Genomic DNA, 26,031 nt, shown 5'->3' on the forward strand with positions numbered 1-26,031 from the left:
ACGATAACTACTTTTACACTGCTCGCTGTGCACACTTGGGTGTTTCTTCTATTTATACTCCCTATTTCTCTTTCATTTCCAAAATACTGTAAATGATGATCTCTGTATATGCAAATCAATTTGTAATTGATACATCTCCAAAATTAAGATTAATGCACTGATATACAGTATGAATATAAAGAAAACTCCACCCTGAAGTGAGAGCAAGAACAAAACTTATGCTAACACAGCTGTTAGCCAAAATTACCATTTTTTAAATCCAGTTTGACTTAATCTGCTTCATGTTTTTTTTTTAACTTTTTTCCCTGTATCATTTCAATGAGATAATACAGCCTTTTTATTCGCTATTAGGGAACATCACATCAAAAATAAACTTCTTATTTTTGGTCAGTGTATAGGCAGAGCTCTGAATGCTCATGTTAACCCACACACAAACAGAGTCACTTTACAGTGGTTGTGTCAGTCAGCATACTGTACGAATATCTGGAGAGAATGTCATTAGCTGCCTGCTTTCAACATCAAAGGTGTGGGGGGGTTTTTTTTCACAAAGGGTTTGCTCTGAGTTTAATGAAATGCATTTTAAAAGAAGAAACATTTTAATAAGGACTCTTTATTAAGCACAGAGATATCTGTTAAAATAGTTTGTTTGGCAAGTGTCTTGCTGTGCTGAAGTCAAGCAGAGACCTGATGTTTAAAGACTGCATTTGCTTTGGAGTTATAAGAATAATCCCCCAAAAAAACTCATATTTCAACAGCCAAAAAAGAAGAAGAGAGAATTAAGCCGCTTTTCCACCACCTGGCCGAACGGTTCTCATCTCGTAACCGTTCCATTCGGTGCCGATCCGGGCCAGCCGATACGGTTACAGTTTCATTTTCCACTGTGGGGCTGATAATGGCCGCTCTTTGGAATGTAATACAAACTTGCAGTCATTAGGTGTTTCTCAATGTCAAGGATACTTCCTTGGCAGGACTCGTCCTTCCAAGTCATTTCCTTCAGAGGCTAGGCGAGGCTCCTCTTAGCATTCGGAGAACGCGTAAATGGAACAGGCTAGCAAGTGCACGTTATTGCGTCATTACGTCAGTGAAAAGGTCCGTTGGTCCCTGCTAAAAAAGACGAGAAAGCTATGAATAACGCTCCGAATGGTATAATATTAACGTTACATTACTTTGTACAACTTAAGTAGTTATTTATAAAAGAAATGCTGGTGACGGCAAACAAGCTAACAATTGTTAAAATGACAGGTCCGGTTCAGTTACCCATCAATAACGTATTAAATTAGTATATATTTGTATAATTTGTAATATCAATACGGTAGTAATTTGTACTGGCATTTAAACGTTAAACTTTACTTATATGACGGTTGGTATATAATGTATGGTAACGTAAATATTTACATTTGAAAGCATTTTGCCCCGTTATTGCTCCGACTTCGCTAACGTCCGACATTGTGTATTTTTTTAACAAGATAGCAAAGCTACGCACATAGGATTGTGGGCGATTTGAGAGCGCGAAGAGCGCGAAGTCTACACATATGCATCCTTTCCTGTGTATGGGATATTTTCCGAACGAAGGACTCAGTCCTTGGTTGAAATTCTGAGGATCCTCGACATTGGAACAGTCCTTCGACGGATGTCGATGACGTAGCATCCTCGAAATTCCGGCTTCCGAGGATCCTTCCTTGACATTGAGAAACGGCTATTGTCTTGGTAACATGACGGTTTACTGTGTTTACGTCACTCAAATAGCGCTTAATCAGCTACAGAGAAACAGGTAGCCAGACAACAGACAAGTGACCAATCCTGAGTGGCGACGTCACTTCATGGATTCTAAAAGAATTCCGGGCCGAGAACGGTTTGTAATCGTGTGCCGTACCGTACCAGGCTCAAGTGGAAACACAACTGGAACCGTTCCTTACCATTCTCAGAAGTGTTCGGCCTAACGGTGAAAAAGCGACTATAGTCTCGGCTACTGGTGTAACTCTTGTTCCCTGATGGAGGGAATGGAGACAAAAAATAATTTCAAAATTCCGACACTAGGGGTCACCCTTGAGAGCCCCAAACACCTCTGACGTATTCAGAAAAGGCCAATGGAATTGGTACGTGGAATTTGCATTCCAGGCCACGCCCGAGAACATACGGGTATATAAGGCAGGCCGGCTTGAACACACACTTCAGTTTTGTTCTGAGGAGCCAAGACAGCATCTCAACCCCTCAGTGAGAGTTCAAGTTGTGGCAGGAGGGACACAATGTCTCCGTTCCCTCCATCAGGGAATGAGGGTTACACCAGTAACCAAGACATTCCCTTTCTGTCTGTAACTTTCGACCCTGTGTCGAAATACCGACACTAAGGGATCTCTACACTAAACAACACAACTTGAACACGAGACAGGGCGGTGCAAATGTGGGCAAGCCACCACAAGATTCTGCGTCAATCTCTCGCCAATCCGAATCAACATTCACAGAACAGGATTAGTCGCAACCCACCGCCTTTTTTCGGGACAATGAAGTAAGGGCTTTGTAAAACCCCTTCTTTATCCCGGTCCTTCACCAGCAGGACCGCATCCTCCGCACCCAAGACAGGGTGCTTGCCAGACACCGAAGGAGAGCCTGGCGAACTGAATCGCGATTGCTCTGATGACCCATCACGATGGGTTGGAGCGCTAACACGGCTCCCAAACTCTGCGCCAGAGGTGTCAGAGGAACAACTGTTTTTGACATCTGCGGTAGAAATACCAGGAAGCTGTGCATCCCGAGTGTGCTGCGGGCAGCTCGACGCTGCATTCTGGCTACCCTCATCAACGAGCAGAGGAGCGTGCCTCGTGGCCTGGAGGCATCTTTCCGAGGCAATAATCCTAATCGCCTCAGTCTGCTTTTCTTCTGTCGAGAATTGCTGGGCAAAGTCCTCGACAGTGTTGCTGAAAAGGCCACCCCGCGAGATAGGGTGTAGAGAAAGCGCACTTTGTCAAGCTCCCTCACCTCCAAAAGGTAAGCCAAGGATGGCATTCTAGGTCCACGAATGTGGATATCGTCTGGCCGAGAGACCGTCTCGTGACTTTAGTTGCTCTGAAAGCAACCATAGTCGTGAACGCAGTTCCCGCATCAATCTCGGCTCAACACTACCCTCGTGCAGCTCTTTCAGAGCTTTTGCTTGATGGACCTGCAGGATGGCCATGGCATGCAGGGAAGAGGCGACCTGTCCAATGGCACTATAAGCCTTTATCCCTAAGTAGGAATTAGTCTTACCTAGTTCCACCAGGTGGCAATGTTTTATCTGTGCACCCTGAATAGAGAGACCGCTTTTGTGATGAATTCCAGCAGCAGATGCCCTATTGCAGAGATGAATGGATTTGTTTCTCTTGCAGAGTGAGAAGACGCTGGCTTAGGTTCCGAAGAACAAAGCTGATGTGTGTTTGCAAGCCAGCCTGCCTTATATGCCTGTATATCCGGGGGCGTGGCCTGGCATGCAAATTCCACACGCCAATTCCATTGTTTTTTTATGAATACGTCAGAGGTGTTTGGGGCTCTCAAGTCGGCCCCTACTGTCGGTATTTCGACACAATGTTGAAAGTGACCTACGTAAAGGGAACTTAAATTTCATAAAGTAAAGTGTATTAAAGTCCCCCTGTGGTGAAAATCAAGCTTTTAATGTTTTTTGTATGTCTATGTGGGTTTTTTAGACAAACCATGTGCAAATTCATAAGTCAGCACGATTGCTGAGTATTTTCTCCTTAAAGTCCCTGTAAAGGCAATTCTAAAAAAAAAATCTAAACACATTATAAATGTTAGAAATGTATTGCTAAAACACATTACAGAAACTGTGAACTGTGAAGTATTGAATTGTGGAGTTAGACCGTTAAACAGTTTTTCACCATTGCTGTGTTCCGGATTTTTTGGGCGGGGCTAAAACGGGGGCTCGATGACAAACTGGAGCCCCTGAGCTCCTGGACACGCCCCTACTTGATGACGCACAGGAGCCCCTGAGGCTGGCCCCTCCCCTAACAATAGAGCACATTCGCATCAGTTCGCCTCTCAATCGCGAGTTACTGTCAGTACTATTAGTTACTACACCCTACAGTTTGCTAGTAGCTAGCTATGCCTTCGTCACGGAAATGCGTACTACCTGGATGCGTATTGTGGTCATTTTACACCGGATAGTTTCGTCGGAGACAACTGGGATTCACTGATAATCCGCTGTTACTGTGAATGGGGCCGAACCGACTATCTCCCGCCTCGGCCTTCATCTCCCCGTCCTGAAAGCAATATCACCTAATATCAGCGTCGGCAGCTTTCCCGCGAGTGGGCGTGGTTTCAGCGCAGCCAGCGGACACGCCCCCAGCGTTTGAGAGCAGAGAATAATGCTTATTTTTTCAAGATTTTGATAGCTTATTTTATGCACCTGCAGGCTTTTTTAACATTCAAATTTGGCTGGGTGGCTAATAACACATTTTTCTGTGGTGTGACAAACACATACTTAATTTTGACTTTACAGGGACTTTAAAACTGGAGTGAACCAAAGACTATCTCAAAACCGTGGTTTGAAATCGCTGGTGTTTCTTACGTCACAAACTACCTTGTTACCAATCACGTCAACGTCTGATCGACAACGAGTGAATCTCTGAGCTGGTGTGAGTGAGTGGAGGTGGGGCTAATTTGCATATTCATAGAACCGCATATACTAAATGAGGCAAGGGTGTGGAGTTTAAGCTATTTTAAGACATGAAGAATTTTTGCCTCATTTCTTTTAATCATTTACTCACTCTGAAGTTGTTCCAAACCTGTATGAACTTCTTTCTTCAGCTTAATACAAATGAAGATATTTTGAAATCGGTAATCAAACAGTTGATGGGCCCCATTAATGTCCATATAATTGTTTTGCCTCCATACAAGTCAATCGGGTCCATCAACTGTTTGGTTACCCATATTCTTCAAAATATCTTCTTTTGTGTTCAGCAGAAGAAAGAAATTCATACATGTTTGGAACAACTTGAGGGCGAGTAAATTATGACAGAATGTTTATTTTTGGATAAACTATGCCTTTAATTAGGACAATTAAAACCTACTTAGTAGTAGACTTTAGCATCTTTTATTCTCTCATTAATGTAAGGCATAAATAAATATATGTTTTTTTTTATAATGCTAGTATTTGTTGTACTACATTTAATTTATTCTTAATTTAATTATACAATAGGCTTAATTTTCTGTTCTGCAAATTAATACTGACGTTTTTTTTTTTTTTGTGGATTAAATATAACCTAAACATTTCTTCATGAGATTCACCCTATATGTGGACTGTATCTTAGAAGAGGTTGATGAGACTTCTGTTGTTTATTTCATATGCTACCATTCAAAAGTTTGGGGTCAGTAGGATTTTATACAGCAAGAATGAATTAAATTGGTAATAAGTGACAGTAAAGACTTAAAATATTAAAGAAGATTTCTATTTCATAGAAATGTTTTTTTTTTTTTTTTTTACTTTCTATTCATCAAAGAATCCTGCAAAAAAAAAAAAAAAAATTGTGGTCATGATTCCAGTATTTAGAAACAAAATTAAGAAGACAGTTGTCAGATTTCAAATCTGAAATGTATTCATAAGCTTGGTGAACAGATTTGGAGAACTGCCCGAGATGCGTTTCAAAGATGGCCGCCGAGTGAAAGGAATAAATTACATTGTAATATATAATTAAATAGAAAACAGTTAATTTAAATTGTAATAATATTTCACAATATCACTGCTTTTACTGTATTTTTGATCAAATAAATGCAGCATAAAACACCGTGTCCTAACCAGACGTGATGCGATAAGATTCCAGTGACAATCTATTTGCCTGTCATAAACTCACGCGACTACGAGATGGAGATATGCGTAAAAAAAATTAAAAAAAAAAAAATTTCATAGACTGTAAAAAAAGAAATGTGTCAAAATCAATCAAAACCCACAGCCAATCAGAACAGCGTGTGGGCAGTCTCTGGCGGGCAAGTGCACAGCATATAGAGTAATCTTGACGGCACTCGCAAGAAAACGGATAAGTAACGTTATATAATCAAATTCACAAATATTACAACATTTCCTTTTACGGCTAGCTGCTACAAAGCTGGGAGCATAAACGTTAAATGATATTCAAAGTCACATTACACGCTTTTAACATTAAACAAAGCACATAGCCTACACACATTACCTGAGCTTATCATTGCCACACTGTTTGTTGTTCCAGTCGCGACGTCGCAGAAAAATAGAAACCGTTTCTAAAATAGAATCGTCTGGTTAGGACAAAAACTCATACTAACATGGAAAAGATACCTTTTATCGCGTGTCGCTAGGACACGGTGAGACTTCTTTCAAAAACATTTAAAAAATCTTTCTGACCTCAAACATTTGCACAGTAGTATGTTCATGTTTTACGTTAACTTACTTGAGGAAAGATACCGTTGACACACTGATGTCTGTGTTTGCTGATGTCTGTTTGTCTCTGTTTTTGCAGTGCTGTCTCTGTTTATGTTTTCCTTACTTACCCCAAAATATGCCTTTCATGTTGCTGAACTTTATGCACTGTTGTACATTGCATTTTTAACCACAAACACATTGTTTGCTGTTCACATTTAATTTTTTGCATCTTTTTTAGTCATTTCACTGACTTTCTCTTCACATTGGTTTGTATCCTGCCTGACGTGAGTATGTACGGGTGTGTGTTTGTGTCACATTGCAGCATCAGAGTCTGAGGTTATCAGACATTCACAGGAAGGCTCAGCTGTGGAGAGGCATAGTTAGCATCAGTCTCATTGAGGCCCATAACCTCCAGCCTATGGACGCCAATGGCCTCAGTGACCCTTATGTCAAATTCAGAATGGGACATCAAAAGTACAAAAGTAAGGTATGGTCCACATGAGCTGTATTCCAGTTGTTTGTTGTTCATTTGAGACTTTTTCTTTCATGTAATGTAAATTCTAATCGAGTGTGTTTCTTTTCTGCTGTGCAGACGATACCAAAAACACTAAACCCCCAGTGGAGAGAGCAGTTTGACTTCCACCTGTTTGATGAACAGGGTGGTTTCATTGACGTCACCGTCTGGGACAAAGATGCAGGGAAGAAAGATGACTTTATGGGCAGGTTGGTCATGCACGTGGCTTTTATTGTGTAGGCTATATGGAGTTTTGTTATTCTCATGTTCTCATGGTCTGATCTGATTAATTATATATCTTAAATATTGTATCTTTTTGGAAACGTGGATATGACATTCACTGCAGTAATATGAGTGGGGGGTCAAAAAGGCCTATTTGTTTTTGAAGGAACTTACTATGCTTTTTAGCGGTGGCTCTCAGCAAACTTCCAAAGGGGGTGCAAGATGACTAATAATTTAAAGTAAGACAAAAAACAGCTAAAAATCAAGCAGTAAACTCAAATAATTTATTGTAATTGAACACATGTATTTGTTTGTTTGTTTGAAAACCTTGATATAGGATGGACATTTAAAAGTGTGATTTTTAGACCTGGGAAAGTCATGCAAAATAAATCTTAAAACAGTTTTAAAAATGTCTATAATGAATATGCAGTTTTCTAGTTATGCCAAGCCCTAAAATATTTTATTGAGAAGAAATTATAGAGAAATTGCCATTTGTGAGTTAAAAAACACATTTATTAAACACTGAAGAACATTCAGTATTTACAGAATTTTCTTATTTTAATTGTAATATCAGTTAATATAATTGTAAAATATCTTAGTCTACCTTTGAATGAATGCTGAGAACCACTATAAAACTGAATGCATTTATTTTTATTCCAATCACTTAAATAATTTATTTAGATAAAATGCTATGTAATTTAGTACAATAATCAAACTCTTTGTGTAATTTTAGGCTTTGATCTCTGATCATTTTTGTTTCATGGGCGAAGCTAACAAGATCTTTTGGCGCATTTTTGCTTGTTTCGACTTTTGATTAGTGGAATTTTCTGTAATGTAATTTTTCATCTCGAATTCTGCTGTTTAAACATGATTATTTATAAAGTAAGTTAAAATAATGCAGGCTAACGGCTTTAAATAGTATCGATTAACAACCCTTGTATAGCCTACAGTAAGGCAGTCTTTAAGGGTTTATTAAAAAAATAAGTTTTTGTTTTGGGAACCCGAATGTTGCACTCAATTAAATAACAGGTCTGCTGTATATATGGCAGTCATTCATGCTCCAGTCTAAACTGTCCTCTCGTAGACTGTGTGTGTGTGAAAAGAAAGAGGGTCTTTCGAGAGTCTCAGCCTCTGACAAAACCCCATTAGAAGTGACAGCAGAGTTAATGGCTGTGCGATGTGGGAATGAGGCAGCAGTTTACTTCGTTTCCTGTCTGTCCCCTACACCAGTCGTCCAGCTTACAGTCGTTCATAGAGGTGGCATGTCAGGATTGGTCGGGTGGCATTCTTGTAATTGGCTATTTCCCCCCTTTAAACACTCATCTGCTTAAGTTGTTCAGCACTGATGTTCACATTATTTACCCCATTCAGGATCAATTGAAGAGAAAAACACATTGTCACAGTGGGAACAAGCAGAGGAATATTTATGAATTATTCGCTGAGAACACACTGTATTCTATAGCAGTTATTTAGCCGTTTACTCTCTTGTGCTTTCTTTCTGCCTCTTGCACTTTTTCTCTCTTCTTCTTTGTTGCTACTAGAGTGTTGGGGAATGTTGATAAAAAGTGATCAGTTTCTAAATCAGATAATAAATCGTAACAGGATCGCTCTGTTTTAATAATCACATTAAAATAGGTCTCATATAGACCTTATGTAGCCCCGCCCCTTTTCAGCGCTGCGCTCGTTGTCTTTTGACTTCCGGTCTGTATTTTCACAGCGATCTTGCATAGGTATGAATGAACTGCTCGTAAAAAATTTCCTGGTCGACATTTGTTAAGACATCTGCTTTACAATGCTTATGATAAACATTACAATGCTCATGATAACTTTTGTTAACTCTACAATAAGTAAATCCACTTCACCAGCTAATTACTCCTGGACAGCGATGCCATAGAAATATACAGAGCGACCGCAAAAACAGAAGTTCAAAGACAATATTCTAAAGATGACGGCGCCCACATTTCTCTGGTGCATAAGGTCTATAGATTTCCAAGATAAGTTTATACATCCATACACTACTTTTTCTTTTAAATCATAATACATTCTGCATTTCAGTTTTGACTTGGAAATGACTAAATCATTTCTTCCCCAACACAAAATCACCTGTCATGTCAACAACATCACTTTTAATTTTCACCATTAAACTTCACAGAGTATTTGTACATTTGTTTTTGACCAAATTAAAGACCCAAATTTTAACAAGAGTGCCATTTTTAACAAAACCAAAACCATTTTTTATCAAATTATAGTTTTTTAAAAGTTAGTTTACTTGTTTACCAAGGAGAGAACAGTGTCAGTGAAGAGCTTGAGATGCAATATTAGATGTAATTTTGTTCAAATTATGACAAAAGTTTAGAAGTAATATTTAATTGTACTGTATGTATTTAGAAAACATAAAATGCAAGCAATAAAGTTTACTTTAGCATAGCAACATTTTTTGTACAATGTCCTTTCTGTATTTTCATTGCTGTCATTTCCATTACAAAATGACGATTTTGTATAACATCTGAGATGCGGAGTAAATTACATTAGTGTATAACAGTTTGAGTGATGGGGAAACAATTATAGAAAGTGTTTTATGTAGTTTAATTTCTCAAAGGCAGCATGATGCCCTCAGTAAAATAAATACCCATTTGTTTAACATTTTGTTTCTCCAATGCTGGTGATTTAGCTTTTCCTTTGTTTCTCTCACTGCAATGTCAGTTTCTTTCTTTCCAACTGTATCTTTCTATTGTTTTACACATGAAAACCTGCAAGACAATATAAGATGTGATATGATGATTATGATGGTGTGTGTGTGTGTGTGTGAGTTTCAGGTGCCAGGTGGACCTCTCTCTTCTGTCAAAAGAGTGCACTCACAGACTGGACGTGCCTCTGGATGAGGGCGAGGGTACGCTGGTGCTGCTGGTCACCCTCACAGCCTCTGCTGCTGTCTCCATCGCTGACCTGTCTGTCAACATATTGGACGACCCCCGTGAGAGGAAAGAGATTCTTCACAGATATGTAAGGACAAAGATCTTATATTCAGAAGAACACTGGGAGTGTACAGCCAGCAAGAATTATGACTTGATAAACTTGCTAAATAGCATCTTAAAGGGATAGTTCACCCAAAAATGAAAATCCTATCATCATTTACGCACCCTCATGTCAATCTAAACCCACAAGACTTTCATTCATCTTTGGAACAAAAATGAAGGTATTTTTGATGAAATCTGAGGAATTTCTGTCCCTCCGTTGACAGTCTAAGCAACTACGTCACTTCAAAAAGTCCATAAAGAGAAAAACTAATTTCACATATAAACATTCATCAACGCACACATCAGATATGGTAAAAGGAAGCTCAAGCATGCTTGCTTGGTAAAATGTTGAATGAATTTATCGGGTTGTTTTAAATATTAAGCATCACATCATAACACTAGTTACATGTAATACATTTTACTATTACTAGAGAGAGTACTCTGAAGTGACATCAATGATCAGTAATGTAAACAATCGGTCATGATTATGTGTCACGTGATTTTTTGCTTAATCTCTACTTTTTTCTTTAAAAAAACAACAACAGGATCCTCTTAAGAAAATATTTGAGATCTTAAGAATTTGAAAATATTTTACAAACTTGTAAAATACAAGTGTCGCTTGTGTTTTAGAGCGACACCACATCATTTAGTCCAAACTTTCTGTCCCTATATCATCAAAAATAGCGTTCTGTTAAAGTACCGTATTGAAGTGTCCTCTCTCAGAGTATATGTGCCTCATATGCATAGATGGAGCTGAATTGCATCTCAGTTGGCGCTGGGTTCTCAGACCTGGCAGAACCTCAGTGATATGACCTCCTTTTGAAAAGCGCTCAACCTCTGGGGGCCAGAGATTGGTTCAGGCCTGTAGAGAGACGGATCGGGCCTCCCCGCTCTCTGAGGAAAGGGAGAGAGGTGCTGATTTGGGATAGAGAGCTGTGAAGGAGAGCAGTAGTGGGGGGCTGTGACAGGCTCTTTTCAGGCAGGGTGTGCTCTTGAAAAGCCCAGGCTGAAAGGAGCCCAGTGTCCCTATGCGGAGGCCTTTGGCCCATCATGGCCCCGAGGCCCTCCAGTCCTCACTTTAGCACAATGCTCTCAGCCTTTCGCTTTGTCTTTAGCCCGTTAACCCTTCGTTCGCCGCTATTTGCGGCTCTCTGCCACCTCTTTACATGCCAATAGCGAGGGACAGGGCTGAAACAAAAGGGCCACTTTTTGTTCACACTCTTGTCTGCTCGATACAGCTGCTCTCAGGGGTGTAACGCGTCAGAAGATGCTTTTGAATCGCAACCGTTTTTAGAGCCCTAACGTGTTTAGTTTTGCTTTCGAAGGCAGTGTGTTTCGCTAACCTGGTTCTTGGCGAAACACGGGTTTGTGCGCAATACTCTGCTCTAATTGAAGTGGGAAGTCATGCTGGGAGATGTGTTTGATCTTCGGTTAAGTACCAGTGGAAAACACTCCACAGGCCAAACGGCGGACGGGTGACCTACATAACCGTGCACATTACGGGCTACCGGCATCGTGCTCTGCGCCGCCACCTTGCGCCCCACGTCCACTAGAAGGAGCTGTTGGATCAGAATTGGAAGGAGAAATTTGTGTCTTCTGACAAGGAGGGGTGGTGGTGGGGGGGGGGGGGATGGGGTACTGGTCGCTGAGATAGGAGGGGCTGGTGTGCAAAATGAAAAGAAAAGCTATTTCACCTTGCACAACACCAGTCTTTTTTTTGTGGCAAAGGATGGATGTTCCGCTCCCTCATTCCCCACCCGCTCCCCCACCTTGTTCTCTGCATCCAGGCATTCATTAGCACCCTAGCCTGCAGTCCGATGGGGACAGATATGCTCCAGAGTAGATGGGGGGCTAAATGGAGGATGGGACAGTGGATTAAAAAAAAATACTTTAATTTGTCCCCACTATTAGCATATTCCCCGTTCCCTGCTTGACACCCGTTCACAGAAGTGAATTTAATAGAGATGTACCTTATCAAGCGTGGCAGATAACAGAAAGTGCCGGTGTTAGTGCCGCACAATATGCCTTAAACAGATTATCCCAGGCAGGGTGGTGGTCCAGCCGTATGTGAAAGTGATGGGGCCAGGGGCACAAGTGAGAGCGTGGGCTTCCAACGTTTTCTACCTCTCTATCGCTGTTTGATCAGCTGTCTGAGGATAACCGAATAGCCACCCATAACTAGTTATCAACGCTTGCTGTTAAAGTGCTAGGGGGGCTGCCTCCAAACAAATAAAGTGTTTAAGAACGGGATGTTGGGTGGTGGAGGTATAGAGATGCTGTGAAACTGCAGATGCTCCAATTTAAACTGTGGATGCCCTCACTTGTCGGGGATGGGGGGTTGCATAGAACACAATTAAGTATTTTAAATGCAGCATTGCACCAGGCTCAGATACATCATTAAAGTGGAGGAGGCATATCAGATGGCTTTCAGTGCTTTGCACATAGGGTGTGTGGGCACGAGAGCTTTGTCAAGGTTTGTTAAAGGCACAGAATGAAGACGTCTGTCGCCGTTTACCTGTCATTCAGCACGTCATGCCACATCTCCAACTCTTTGATTTACTCCACAAGCTTTACATGACAGAGACCTAGGCAAAATTAATGTATGTTTTTCATTTAGCTTATGTAGAGATTTCTGCCTAAAGTTGAGGTGGCTTGATTTTTCTGTGTGCGCACAATACATTGTTTATGAGATCGGTGAAAATTGGTAACCCTTTACATTAAGGTTGTATATGTTGAATTAGTTAAGGCAATAGTTAAAATGTACTTGTGCAACATTTATTAATCATGGGTAATGTTAATTTGATATTTATTTATTTATTTATTGGCCTGCTAGCAAATAACAAAATAATAATAATGCATTATTTATATATTTATTTTTATTTGCCTTTAATAAGTGCATAATAAAATATTAATTGACGATCCAACAATTAACAGTAATAATAATAATTCATTTTTATCTACATTTAATAAACGCATAAATGCAACTATTGATGAGATAATAATGAACAATATAATAATAATAATAATACTTTTATCACAATAATGAATGGGTAAAAGTATTCATTTATAAGAATTAATAAAGAACAATAGTATAATAATAATTGTATTAATTGAATTAATTAATTCACATTAATAAATACATAAATCACATTATTTGAGTCGTTCTGGATTTTAAAAATGGAAAGACTGAGCCTCAAATACGATTGCATCTTTTTTAGAGCTCATGAAGCTTAGTCTTTAAGCAGTTATTTCGCAATATTCCCAGAGAGGAAGACTGCATCTGTCTACACTTCACAGCTGTTGTTGTAAGCTGAGAGAAATTATGCATTTTAATAGTAGTCAGGTGAGTGCGGGCGACTCGTGTGTAATGGACGTTAATGGGCATCAGGGCCAGGGTGACCTCTGCTGAAGTGGTGGCGCACAATTCCTCTCTGGCCCTGTCACTCGCTTCCAAATCAAAATGTGAACAAGTAAAGCAATGTGTGTGTGTATGTGTGTAAGGATGGGAAGTAGGAGGAAAGGAGGGAGAGAGCAGCAAAAAGAGAGAGGCAGGGAAGAGGGGGGTGGAAGCTGTTAGCATTCCATTTTTATTATGACATTTCACAGTCATCCGATTTAATGTCCCCTGACCGGATTGTCCGGCTGGAGACGGTGGGCTTGAAATGTTATTTAGAGCATTGATAAAAGGTGAGCGCCTGCGAGATGACAGCGAGTCATAAGGCTCCGCGCGGTGACATTCATTTTCTCCACAACAGAGATGGAATAAGACGTCACGGTGACAAGCTGTCACTCAAGACACAGCCCCGCCATCTCACCCCTCCCCTTCTCTCCCTTTTCGGTCCCTACTGTCTGGTTGGGGGTTAGAAGGGGTTCTGTGTGTGTGTGTGTGTGTGTGTGCGCAAGTGTTTATGTGCTACCCCTTTCCTGTAATGGGACTAAACCGCACTCCTCCTCAGCGTACCATATGAGCTGGCCTTGCCTTGCCGGCCCCAAAGCCGAGGGGGGTGGGAAAATATTCTTCAGCCTTTCATTAAAAAAATAAAGAGGCCTCATCTCCCGAGCTTTTCAATCTCCTTGCCTGTCTTTTTAGGGGACTGAAAAGCCAGCACCCTTTGCAAATCAGAAATTCCTCTGCTATGGAAATGCACCAGCTCCAAAAAAAAGGGTCACTTTTCTTCAAGGTTGCAATAATCATAAATAACAAGCCCTTGATATCTACTGAGAAATCATGTATTGAATGTATGAGGAAAAATACATTTTCCCCCTCAATCATCACTTGATTTTTTCCCCCTCCTCTTCACTCGTGTGCTATCAGAGGATTTTTCAACAATAATATCGTTCGTAACAGGCGAATGCAGTCCGAGTGTATAATGAATTAAGTCTGCAGCCTGGCCCTGCACTTGAGAATTCAAATTATAATTATTCCTCTGGGTATGTGCAGGGCTTATTGCCAAGAAGAGAATTAAAGTGAAGTCTCCAGTGCTTTTGAAGGCGCACCAGTGAGATTGTGTCGTCTCTGTCAGTCCAGGTCCATTCACTCTGCACACATGAAAGTGTCCGTCTAGAAATGTCACAAGAGTTACTTCAACTTTCACTCTGTGGTTCATATGGAGGGAAGAAATGTACAGACATATTTTATTTAATGGAGAACTTTCCATCATTGTGAAATTATTAGACACACATGCACAGGCGGTTTTATTGGTCAGAGGTGTTTTTTTTTTATAGCCCAGGAGGCTTCTCAGCTTTGCGTCATTTAAAATCCTTAGGAGAAATTAAAACAAACAATTGAGACATTTGTTGGCTTAATTGTTTAGAGCTTTAAAAGTGAATTGACATAATTAGAGCTAAGGAACCATCTATTTTAGAAGAATTAGGTACAGAAAAATATATATATTTGCAGATGGTATGACACAACTTGAAACATCTTTGAGGTCTCTTTTAAAGCTTCAGAGGAAATATTATTACTAGGATCTTTTTTTAGAAGAAGGAAAAAATTTGAGGAACAGAAGACTTAAGTCTGTTAATTCGCTATTTAGTTTGTGATATACATATATATATATATATATATATATATATATATATATATATATATATATATATATATATGTGTATATACACTGTATACATATTTATTTTTGTGTGACAAAACTGTACACTATACAATGTAGAGAAAAGGGAGGGGAATAGAGAGAGAGAGAGAGATAGATTACTCATGCTGTGACCACACAGTTAGTGTGTGATGCCTAGTTTGTTTCATGGCTAAATGTCAGCCCCTTTAATGCTACAAAAGACACACAAAGGAACTGTAATGGAGTATTATGGTCTCTCAATGAGAGGCTTTTATCGGTATGAGCGTAATTGACTCGCTCATAAATCATGCTTAAGTGTCTTTGCTGATGCACTTGTCTTTGAGCAGTTTATCCTCCTCCCGAAGATTTACCGTTTTAGAAATTATTGGCGTCTCTGCTAGTATTTTCTGTTTTACTTTTCATTTAATTGCTCACAGTTATTAGTTATCTGAAACTGAATGACTAGAATAAGAAATTCTTTTTTGGATGAACATGAATGTGAGTATGGACACTCTGATAGTGAATTGATATAACTTGGGTTTGACTGTTTCATTCATTTTTATTTCGTTTTATTAATTTATTTTCCTCTTCTCACTGATTACTTTTTATATGCATTTGTATTTTAAATGCATCTGTATTTGTTCTAAATCTTGCGTCTACGTAGAACAAGGGAATATTCCTGTATCGGACCTCTAGACAAAATGTATTCTAGTTGACTGATTTTTGTTTAATATTTATATCATTTTAATTCAGTAAGTAGTATGTTTTCTTAAACCTACAAAATTCACAAAGTATATACGCTAGTTGCAAAAAAGTATTTGGGACAATTGTGCCACACTTAAAAATGTAAAATTGTTTTTACATTATAAAATGGATGTCATTTCATATTTATTTCATATAGTACAAAGTGTAATTTACTGTATTTTACTGATATATCGCACAAACACAAGCAAAGTTTTATTTAAGTGAAATTAGTGTTAAGTAAAGATCTAGTATCATTTGTTTGCAGATGCCTTTTCTTTAATATTTTGTTATTGTGTGCTTTGAAATTCATTCATTTTTTAGCAACTTAAATGATCAGATGCTTCTCAGCATTGTTTTCCTTAGCTGTGTGGATATGGAGTCTCATATACTCTCAAATGCTTTTTTTTTTTTACCCTCTTTGACCTCAACAGAGTCTTCTCAGATCCTTTAACAATATTAAAGATGTGGGCATGGTGCAGGTGAAGGTGATCCGAGCGGAGGGGCTGATGGCAGCTGATGTTACAGGTAAGGAAAACCCTCCCACACACACACACAGTGATCCTGACATATGATTTCTCACTCCGTTTTCCGCAGTTACTGATAAAGACTATCATTTCCCTTGGAATGGTCAGCAGGAGGCTGATAATATTGCATTCTGCTCTGTGCTAATGGATTGTTGGCTTCTGAGATCACTGTTCCTCTTAAAGTTTTTTTTTTTTTGTGCGTCTGCTCTGGTTTCCATTAATTCTTACTTTTAATTAGGTCTGCGGTGGACAGGCCTAGTTTCTGGCACTATGAATTATCAAGTTGAAAAAAAAGATTGGAGATGGTACAGTCAATTGTTTCTTATTCGGAGTCGGAGTGAGACATTAACAAACACACTTACCTTGAGTCATTTATTAATACTACACCAGAATTAAAATCTAAATGTATTAGATTTGTTTTTTGTCCTTTTTTTGCCATTTGTTTTGAGAACGTGACCTCATTGCAACTGAACCAGATGCTGTTTGTTATATTCAAATAAAGATATTTCTGTGTGCCTTTTAACCGTGCTTAAAGTAATGCACCACCGTTCAAAAGTTTGTATTTGTTTGTATTTAAAAAAAAAAAGAGATTAATATTTTATTTAGCAGCGATGCATTAAATTGATAAAAATTTATAGTGTTACACAATTTCTGTTTCAAATAAATGCTTTCTATTAATCAAAGAATCCTGAAAAACGACCTGAAACATATTTTGCGGTTTCCACAAAAATACTAACCAGCACAACTGTTTTCAACATTAATAATAATAAGAACTGTTTCTTGAGCTCCAAATCAGCATATTATACTGATCTCTGAAGGATCATGTGACACTGAAGGCTAGAGTAAAATTCAGCTTTACCATGACAGGGATAAAATACATTTTAAAAGCTATCAAAATATACTAATATTATTTTAAAATAGAAAACTGTTATTTTACATTGTAATGATATTGCACAAAATTAACATTTTTCTCTATTTTTGATCAAATAAATGCAGCCTCGGTGAGCATAGAAGACTGCTTTTTAAAAATTCTTAGCATAAACGGTTGTGTAGTTCACCCAAAATTAAAACAAAATCCTTTATGCACCCGTACGTTGCTCCAAACCCACATGACTTTTTGAATTCTTTATTAAAAGATGTAGTGTGTAATTTCTGCACCACTAGTGTCACCAAGCACAATTGCAAAAAATAATGGCTGTATTCACTGTATAAAGTGCTGTATAAACACTCTGAAACATCTACCATTGGTCAAACCTAGAATTGGCAGTTCTGGAGTTTCTGGAATTCAGTTTTAATGAACATTAAAAGCTATTAGTTTAGCTTTGAAAGTTTTGTAGGCAATGTCAGTCCTAAGTTTGATTTGACCACTTGTGTGAAACAAAGCTGAGAATTGCAGCACAAGAATATTAATCAAGGCCGCACAATCGTTTGCAGATGAGGTGCGAGGCAGCAGAAATAAACTGGAGCGAGAAAGAGCGAAAAGACGGAGAGAGAGAGTGAGAGACGTAGAGGTCATTAGCACCGTCACTCTTAAGGTGGAGCATCTCGCGAGGTTCCTCTCCGCTAAGCGCTTTGCGTTCTCTGCCTCTCTAATCGCCTAATCGACGCCTTTAATTAAGACATGCTCAATGGCAGAACACCCCCCCTCCTCTCTCACACCCTTCAGCCTCCCCCTTCCCGCACAGTTCTGCAATCACCCCTTTACTCGCTCCTCTCCGGGAGTCCGGCCCACTACGTTGACCTCGTAGCACGGTCTGGCGTTCCCTGGGGAACCGCGGCCTCCTCATGAGCTCTGATTTCACACTCCTCTCCCGCCACAAAGCGCCGGCGCACAAAGCTTTTCTAAGAGCCCCGGCTCGCTCACGGACTCACCGTCTCAATCGGCCCTGGCACCGAGGTGTCAGCCAACAAGGTTACGGGCCACGGAACAGTGCCTTCTCTAATAGAGAGCTCACTGGAGACAGGGAGAGTCCGGGAAAAGTGGAAGGAGAGTGGACATAAAAGATAATGTGGGCGAGAGGGAAAGAAAAAGAGAGGGAAATCTTAGTTCTCTTTCTTGCATCACCGAGTGTGTTTTTTTTTTGTCCCACCCCCCCTTTCTGTCTGTTTTTCATTGTAATTAATTGAGGCTTTTATCTGGAGTGCCTCCACTCCAGGCCAGCAGGATAAATGGTGACAGTGTGTAAAACCAACAGTATTTAGGGACAGGAGACTGCTTTCCTTCTGAATAGACCCACTCAATACTTAACATAGATCACTTCAGAGGCAATTTCATTAACAACCAGTTTTCAAACAACAGTAGGAACTGTTCTGCCCTCACTGCCATCAGTGTGTTTGTATATGATAATCCTATGGCCGGTTAAATGCTCCACTCTGCTTAACACAGTTCCTGCATTTCATTTAAAACGCCTTCCAGACCTGAAAAATGTAATTACCGTTTTGTACGTCAGCGTGCCGCACACTCATCAAATTGCAGCCGGAATGAGGTTGAACTCATCTCGGCGGTCTGTGAGGATTTGCCCAGAATTAACCCACAGACAGTGTCTGCTCGGCCACACCTGGGGAGTCAAAGTTTCATTCAGTGCGAAGCGTGTAATTTGCTCAGACAGCTGCCTCACCAACACGTAGTAGTTTGTCGCCGAGGATGACCGAGTGTCACCGCGAGGATATTGAATAGGGTTGTACATTCCTGCGCCTATCAATATACATTCATTTAAACAGATGCAAATTATTTTTGAATGCTGAAAATATTCACAATTACTGTCAGTCATGGCAAATTAAGTATTTGTGTGCATAAATTGTAAATGAGTGCTAAAGTTGATCGAAAATAGGAGCAAGATATTTTTTATTATTCTTTTTACAAACATTAATATATATAATCTTATTTTTATCTCCAAAATGTATTTTTGAAACCTGTTCTGCTGTATTTTTTCCTTACAAATAGTGCATATTATACAATATACTGCACATGCTTTTTTCTGTAAACTGAAATTCACAGTCCAGATTGCGGCAGTAAATTTAGTCAACTAATTTGATTATATCAGACACATAATAGTGTAATCATCACATTTAAATACAATACTGATTATAAATAAATAAATAAAAAATATATTCAGGCCGATCAATATACCCCTGAAATTTATATGCTTGGTGACGGCAAGGACTTTCCATTGATCACTCTGACATTTATTTTACTTGTCAACTAAATGTCTTTGCTTCTGTTATTCATATGCAGGAAATTGAATTATTCTGTATTGCAGTTTAATTTTGCTGCACGTGTTGCAAAGCCATTTTGAAATAAAAGTACCATTATGAATGCGTTTCTTTTTTTGCCCCAGCTTTTAAAAATTCTGTTCTGCAACAAACAACAAAATTGCTCCCAATTGTTTTGTTTGGAGGTTTATTTAATGACTAAAAAGTTTAGATCAAAGCTAATATGAAGAGTTTGTTGTTTAAGTTTTGGTTGAGAACAATATTCCTTTAAATTACAAACATTTATTTACATGTGTATATTAATAGTTGATTTCAAAGCATGTAGGACAGCGGATTACATAAATATGTCTCTAGAGCCGGCTTCTTATAATAATGTATTTTGTACATGACTGAAATATTATATTGTACTTTAAAACAATATAATGATAAAAAGAAAAAAGATCTCTCACTTCAAGCTTTTTAATTTATTAATGTGAAAGTGTAATGTCCTGTCAGCAACTGGAAACAGACTCATATTTACAACGGTCTCTACTTGGAAAGTTTTCTACAAATTTCCCACATTCAGACCATTTGTATTTAAGTCATCATCCCCGTCTGCCCTCCGTCTGGAACGAGCTGTGTGTGTGTGTGTGTTCACACCAGACATAGACAGAGATGTCCTCACGGTGCTCTAGGGCAGCGCAAAGGCTGAAATGCTTATCTACCTCTGTGCAAACCACTGTGTCAGTGTAACAACAGGAAACCACGCCACACTGGGGCAAAATGAATATATCAAATTAGCTCTGTGATAAGTTGCACCTAAAGCTTTAGCCTGCGTAAAGACAGCAGTGCAGTTTGATCCGGCCCTTCAGGCTCGTTGTCCCATCACCTTTATCAGGTAGTTATTCCCCCCAGCACACCACCCAGTGGATTACACCATGGTAAATACAATGAAACTGATAAAAATTAATGTGTGTGTGTGTCCCTCACAGGCAAGAGTGACCCCTTCTGTGTAGTGGAGCTCAGCAACGATCGGTTACAGACGCATACCGTGTACAAAAACCTCAACCCAGAGTGGAACAAAGTCTTCACGTTGTAAGTGTCAAGATCGCATACATACTGTACATCTGCGAGAGTGCTTGCATTTGCATATAATCACATATTTATAGTCTACCAAATGATGTATTTTTAAGCACACTACAATGCTGATAGAAGTATATAAAATACTGATTTATAAAAATAAAGCTAAATAATTGTACGTATGCATGGGGTATGATAATTATAGACTAAATAATGATTTATTTGCCAATAATTAAATTTGTAATGTATGTTTAAAATGATATCTCATGTGCAATTGCAAACCAAATAAAACAATAAAAATATCTGAGAATTTTTACCCATTATTTATTGAAAAAGCTTAATTATAAATTCTGTATTGATGAGCTCGATGATTTATAGAGATACATCTGAGAGCCGAGGATCACAGGATAATGTAGTCACGATTATTTAATTAAGCTTTGTATTGGTAGTTGGAAATGTGACATATAAGTTAACTTTGTACTTTAAGAAGAAAATGAACTTTTGTTCGAGATTACACTCCCTCTGCAAGTACAACCATTGTGCCGTTTGATAATGTCCCATACATAATTTCTTATATTAGTTCGATATCTAGAGGTTGTTCCATTGATGTTTTTTTTTCACAATCTTTCAATCTTCACGGCTGGAAATTCATTTGTGAATTCCCAGGGAAAGCTGGGTAATCTAGCCTCTCCTTGGAGCGCTCATCTCTTAAAGAATAACCTCATTTTCTTTCATTAGACTTCTCCTCTTTAGCCTACTTTTCAAAGATAGCATTTCAAATGGAGAATTGCAGCATCTTTTTTTAACCCCAGCACAATGGAGATTGTCACCAAGGATTTAGATGAATCACATTTTTTTGTCATGACTTGAAAGATCTTTTCAGTGTTTAATATTAGTCAATGACTTCTTCACCTACCTCTTTTTTTTTCTTTTTTTTCTTCAACTAGCAATGTGAAAGACATCCACTCAGTCTTAGAGGTGACTGTCTATGACGAGGACAGAGACCGAAGTGCCGACTTCTTGGGCAAAGTGGCTATACCCTTGTTAAACGTAAGTCCTGAGCTCGGAGACTTTCACTTACTGTACAACAATGAATCAGTTTGAGATTGGGGAAAGATTTTTTTCTTATAAATTCTTTGAAAAACAAATATGGCATGTATCTCACTTTTATTGATTTTAGTAATCATAAAGTAAGATGTAAAAGTAAGAGGCACACAGACAAAAAAGTTAAAAAAAATTAAATCAACATGACATGTCTAAACTTGAATATAATTTTGGTAATCATAGAGTAAGATGTGAAAGTGAGAAAACACAACAAAAGTTTTTAAAAAGCATACAATTTTTAGACCAGAATAATGTGCCTAAACTTTATTGATTTTAGTAATCATAGTGTAAGATGTGAAAGTGAGAAAAACACAAAGTAAAAAAAAAAGAGACCAACATGGCATGTTTCTAAAATGTATTGATTTGAGTAATCATAGAGTAAGATGTGTAAGTGAGAAAAACACTAGAAAAAAAAAAAGCCTACTAACAAAAACAGAGAAGAAAAGATAAGGGGGGACGCAATGTGCGCTCCCAGGCTGATTCCCCAGGATAGTTAATTTGCGGCTGACAGTGGTCGGGCCGTAATGAACAGGTACTTGTCAGAGCCGCCACAGTTGTTTTGGGCTCTCTGTCAGATGCAGCAGCTGGGGTTCAAAGGTCACATGAAGAGTGTATTCAGCTGGGTATTGCCAGACAGACGGCTGTCATGTCCCTCTCCCGCAGATCCAAAATGGAGAACGCAAAGCTTACGCCTTGAAAAGCAAGGAACTGACAGGGCCAACCAAAGGGGTCATCTTTCTCGAAATAGACGTGATTTATAACATTGTAAGTCCCACTCTCTTTTTCTCGCTTGCTTTTTTCTTGCGTTTTTCACTTCTTTATCTGCTCGTTCTCTTCAGCTTCTCCCGGGCTGTCTGTCCCCGTCCTTATTCTCTCTTTTAATTACTGAAGACTCCCCTTTCCTCAGCCTTTTATTTGTGCGTCTGTGTACCGCTGTGTGTGTCCGTCCGCCATTTTAGGCGGGAGTGTGAGAGAGCGTCACATGGTGTGGTGTGGTGTGGAGTGTGTGAAATGGAGGGATGTCTTGATATATGATTAGATCGTTAATGTGATCACGGTCACATCTTGAACTCGATGGTGGACTGTTACATTCAATTAGTTTATATGTTGCAGGTAAAAGCCGGCATGCGAACTTTGATTCCCATCGAGCAGAAATACATCGAAGAGGAGCCGCGGGTGTCCAAACAGGTAACAAGAACGCTTTAATCACACCTTTGTTGAAGATATTAATAAAATCCGCCCCAACACCAGTCGTAGACGGCAGCATCTTTCTCCTCGTCTTCTCCCTCTCTCTAGCTCTTTCTCCTTGTCTCTTCCTTCTCTTCTGGAGGTGCTGAATAGAAATGTCAAGCTGTCAACGCTGGGGGTGCATAAGTAGATTGGCCATCCTTTAGTTTGGACCTCAGTGGTTCTTCTGCTGTGCTTCTTTTTGTCACCCTGTTCAATGTCTCCCCCCATCCCCGACAAAGAGCTGAATTGTAGGGGTTGTCCCAAATCAGACCTGTCACTGAGACACTGCTTGGGACACACACACACAGACACACTCTATCTGTCAACGCAATAAAGCGCCGCTGAATGCAAGCTAGAAAGTGCCCACTCTGCACTTTTCGGTGTGAATTTGCCCCCGATCCAAACTGTTTGTGAGCGAGACGAGAAAGGCTGAACGGCGAGGGCAACATATCAAATCTATCTCCACAAGATTTACTTTTTCTTCTCGATACTGTCCCCTTCATAACCGTTGAAGCTCATTTTGTCGAACATCTCAGACATATTTTATTCTTTAGTAGTTTGATATTGTATTTCACCTCACATGTACTCTGATTAGTCCCAAATGAAAAACAAAATTGCCTACTTTAAAGGCATGGCCCGAATCCTACACTTCACCACAGTAAATGTGGATAGTTACCATGATCAAAGCCGTAGCATTATAAAGCCATTATGCGACCAGGAGCGTTTGATCTTCCTGTGAACACAGGAAGCAGCGGTCATTTGCAGTTCACCCGCTCCCAGAATCACGAAAAAGACAATTTTATTATAGGCATGACACAAAAAAATCAATAATTCTTTTTATGCTCCTAGAAAATCGAAATTAAATACGGTTTGGATTTCTCTTATTTACTGCACTATTTCGCTCTTGTATCATATTTTTGGTGTTATGCCTTAACAACATACCCTAAAGTAGTTTATCTTACTAACTGTTGAAAGTCAGTTATTTTAGTGATTTTGTTTTTTGGTAACACTTTTCAATAAGGTCTCATTTGTTAACATTAGTTAATTAACTACTTAGTTCATGCTAGTTAATACTAACATGTTAATTAACAATGAACAATACATTTGATACTGTATTTGTTCATCTTTGTTAACCTTAGTTAATAAAAATGCAGTTTGTTCATGTTACGTCACAGTGCATTAACTAATGTTAACAAATACAACATATGATTTTAACAAATGCTGTAGAAGTGCAGTTTATTATTAATTAATATCAACTAATGTAGTTAACTAATGTTAACTAGTGAAACCTTATTGTAAAGTGTTACCATTTTTTTATTGTAAATAATTGAAAATAAATAATGTCTAAAATTATGATAATGTAAAATTTATTATACAAACCACAGTTAAAATTTTGGAGGTTGGTAGGAATTTTTAAAAATGTTTTCTCTAATGTTTTCTCTCTTAGTCTCTAATGCTCTCCAAGGTTGCATTTATTTGATCAAAAAATGCAGTAAAAACAGTAATATTGTGACGTATTACAATTTAACTGTTTTTTGTTTTAGTACATTTTAAAATGTAAATTATTCCTGTGATGGCAAAGCTGCCATTACTCCACTTCACATGATGAAACATTTATTTTCAATGTTGAAAAAAAGTTGTGCTCCTTAATGTTGTTGTGGAAACAGATTGTTCCTCGGTAAACAGAAAGTTCATACAAACAGCATTCATTCATAAAAGTCTTTTATAACATTATAAATGTCTTTACTGTCACTTTTGATCAATTTCATGCATCATTGCTGAATAAAAGTATTAATTTCTTTCAAAACATTTGAACAGTAGTGTATGAAGTATAAATAATAAATAACGGAATTGTCCTTATTTTTGAAATCATTGGGAATCAATGTGAATGTGAAATGCTGTCTGGTTCTGACACTCAGATGCTGCTGCAGAACTTCAACAGAATGAGGCGCTGTATCATGTTCCTGATCAATGCTGGCTGCTATATCAACAGCTGCTTTGAGTGGGAGTCTCCTCAGAGGAGCATCTGTGCCTTTCTGGTAAGGACCAGTATGCATTCAACCACACCAACATTAACACACAGCAGCTCCAGAATGTATTTGGACACATTTATGTTTGACCACAATATAATTTCATCAAGTTAGAGCTAAAATAACATATATATATATATATATATATATATATATATATATATATATATATACTGTATATATATATATATATATATATATATATATACATAGTGGCCGGTTGCATAAACTTAGCCAATATGTTAAGACTGTGGCATAATATATATATATATTAGGGCTGTCAGTTAAACGCGTTATTAACGGTGTTAACGCAAACCCATTTTAATGGCGTCAATTTTTTTATCGCGCGATTTACGGTCTTTTTGGCCTAGCAAACTTTGTAGTTTGCAAAAATGCGGCGCTGCGCTATGAAACCCATTCATTTCAATGGCTTGTGCCGCGCGAGGACGTTTTGTTGCTTCGTCGACCAAAGCACAAGCGGATCTAGCTAGACCGGAAACAAAACAACAGGCACGACGCACACACTTGTTTAGGCTTGCGAGCCGGCCAAATAGTAGGTTAACATTACGTTTTGAGTGGATGACGAGCACGAGACGCCTCAAATGGATGCCAGTAAGATTCTGAATGGAAAGTTTACTTTTAAAAAGTTGCCAAATGGTTACATTGACAAGACCAAAGTGATCTGTGTGTTTTGTCGTTGTGAACTGAGCTATCGTCATCGCAGCACGTCCAGTCTGAAATACCACTTGAAGGCCAAGCACACACACACACACACACACACAGCTGATGTGAATTCTCCGCCCCCTCGTCAATATCAGGACCTCGTCAGTATTTCTTTCACCCTTTTATTGATGGACAGCGTTACATTGTGTGAGAGATTATTTGCTCCAAGTGAGAATGTTAGTGTGAAATTGAACACAGTA

The 26,031-nt window shown here is 38.8% G+C and overlaps 1 protein-coding gene across 12 annotated transcripts in view; it reads left to right on the forward strand.

Moving 5' to 3' along the window:
* Positions 1–26,031, forward strand: part of mctp1a (multiple C2 domains, transmembrane 1a) — a 200,330-nt gene that overhangs the window by 117,041 nt on the left and 57,258 nt on the right. For 7 of the 12 annotated variants that reach the window (XM_056238048.1, XM_056238019.1, XM_056238065.1 and 4 more), the window contains 9 exons: positions 6,705–6,869; positions 6,975–7,105; positions 9,929–10,121; positions 16,380–16,473; positions 20,657–20,759; positions 21,692–21,794; positions 22,512–22,613; positions 22,962–23,036; positions 24,998–25,117. In XM_056238048.1, the coding sequence (XP_056094023.1) occupies positions 6,705–6,869; positions 6,975–7,105; positions 9,929–10,121; positions 16,380–16,473; positions 20,657–20,759; positions 21,692–21,794; positions 22,512–22,613; positions 22,962–23,036; positions 24,998–25,117 (1,086 nt within the window). The remainder of the gene's footprint in view (positions 1–6,704; positions 6,870–6,974; positions 7,106–9,928; positions 10,122–16,379; positions 16,474–20,656; positions 20,760–21,691; positions 21,795–22,511; positions 22,614–22,961; positions 23,037–24,997; positions 25,118–26,031) is intronic. The other 5 variants (XM_056238059.1, XM_056238024.1, XM_056238072.1 and 2 more) reach the window with 1 other exon arrangement.

This window comes from Rhinichthys klamathensis, unplaced genomic scaffold (genome assembly GCF_029890125.1).
Source record: "Rhinichthys klamathensis goyatoka isolate OS25496 unplaced genomic scaffold, OSU_Roscu_1.1 h1tg000019l_1, whole genome shotgun sequence".
In the NCBI taxonomy this organism is placed as follows: Eukaryota; Metazoa; Chordata; class Actinopteri; order Cypriniformes; family Leuciscidae; genus Rhinichthys; species Rhinichthys klamathensis.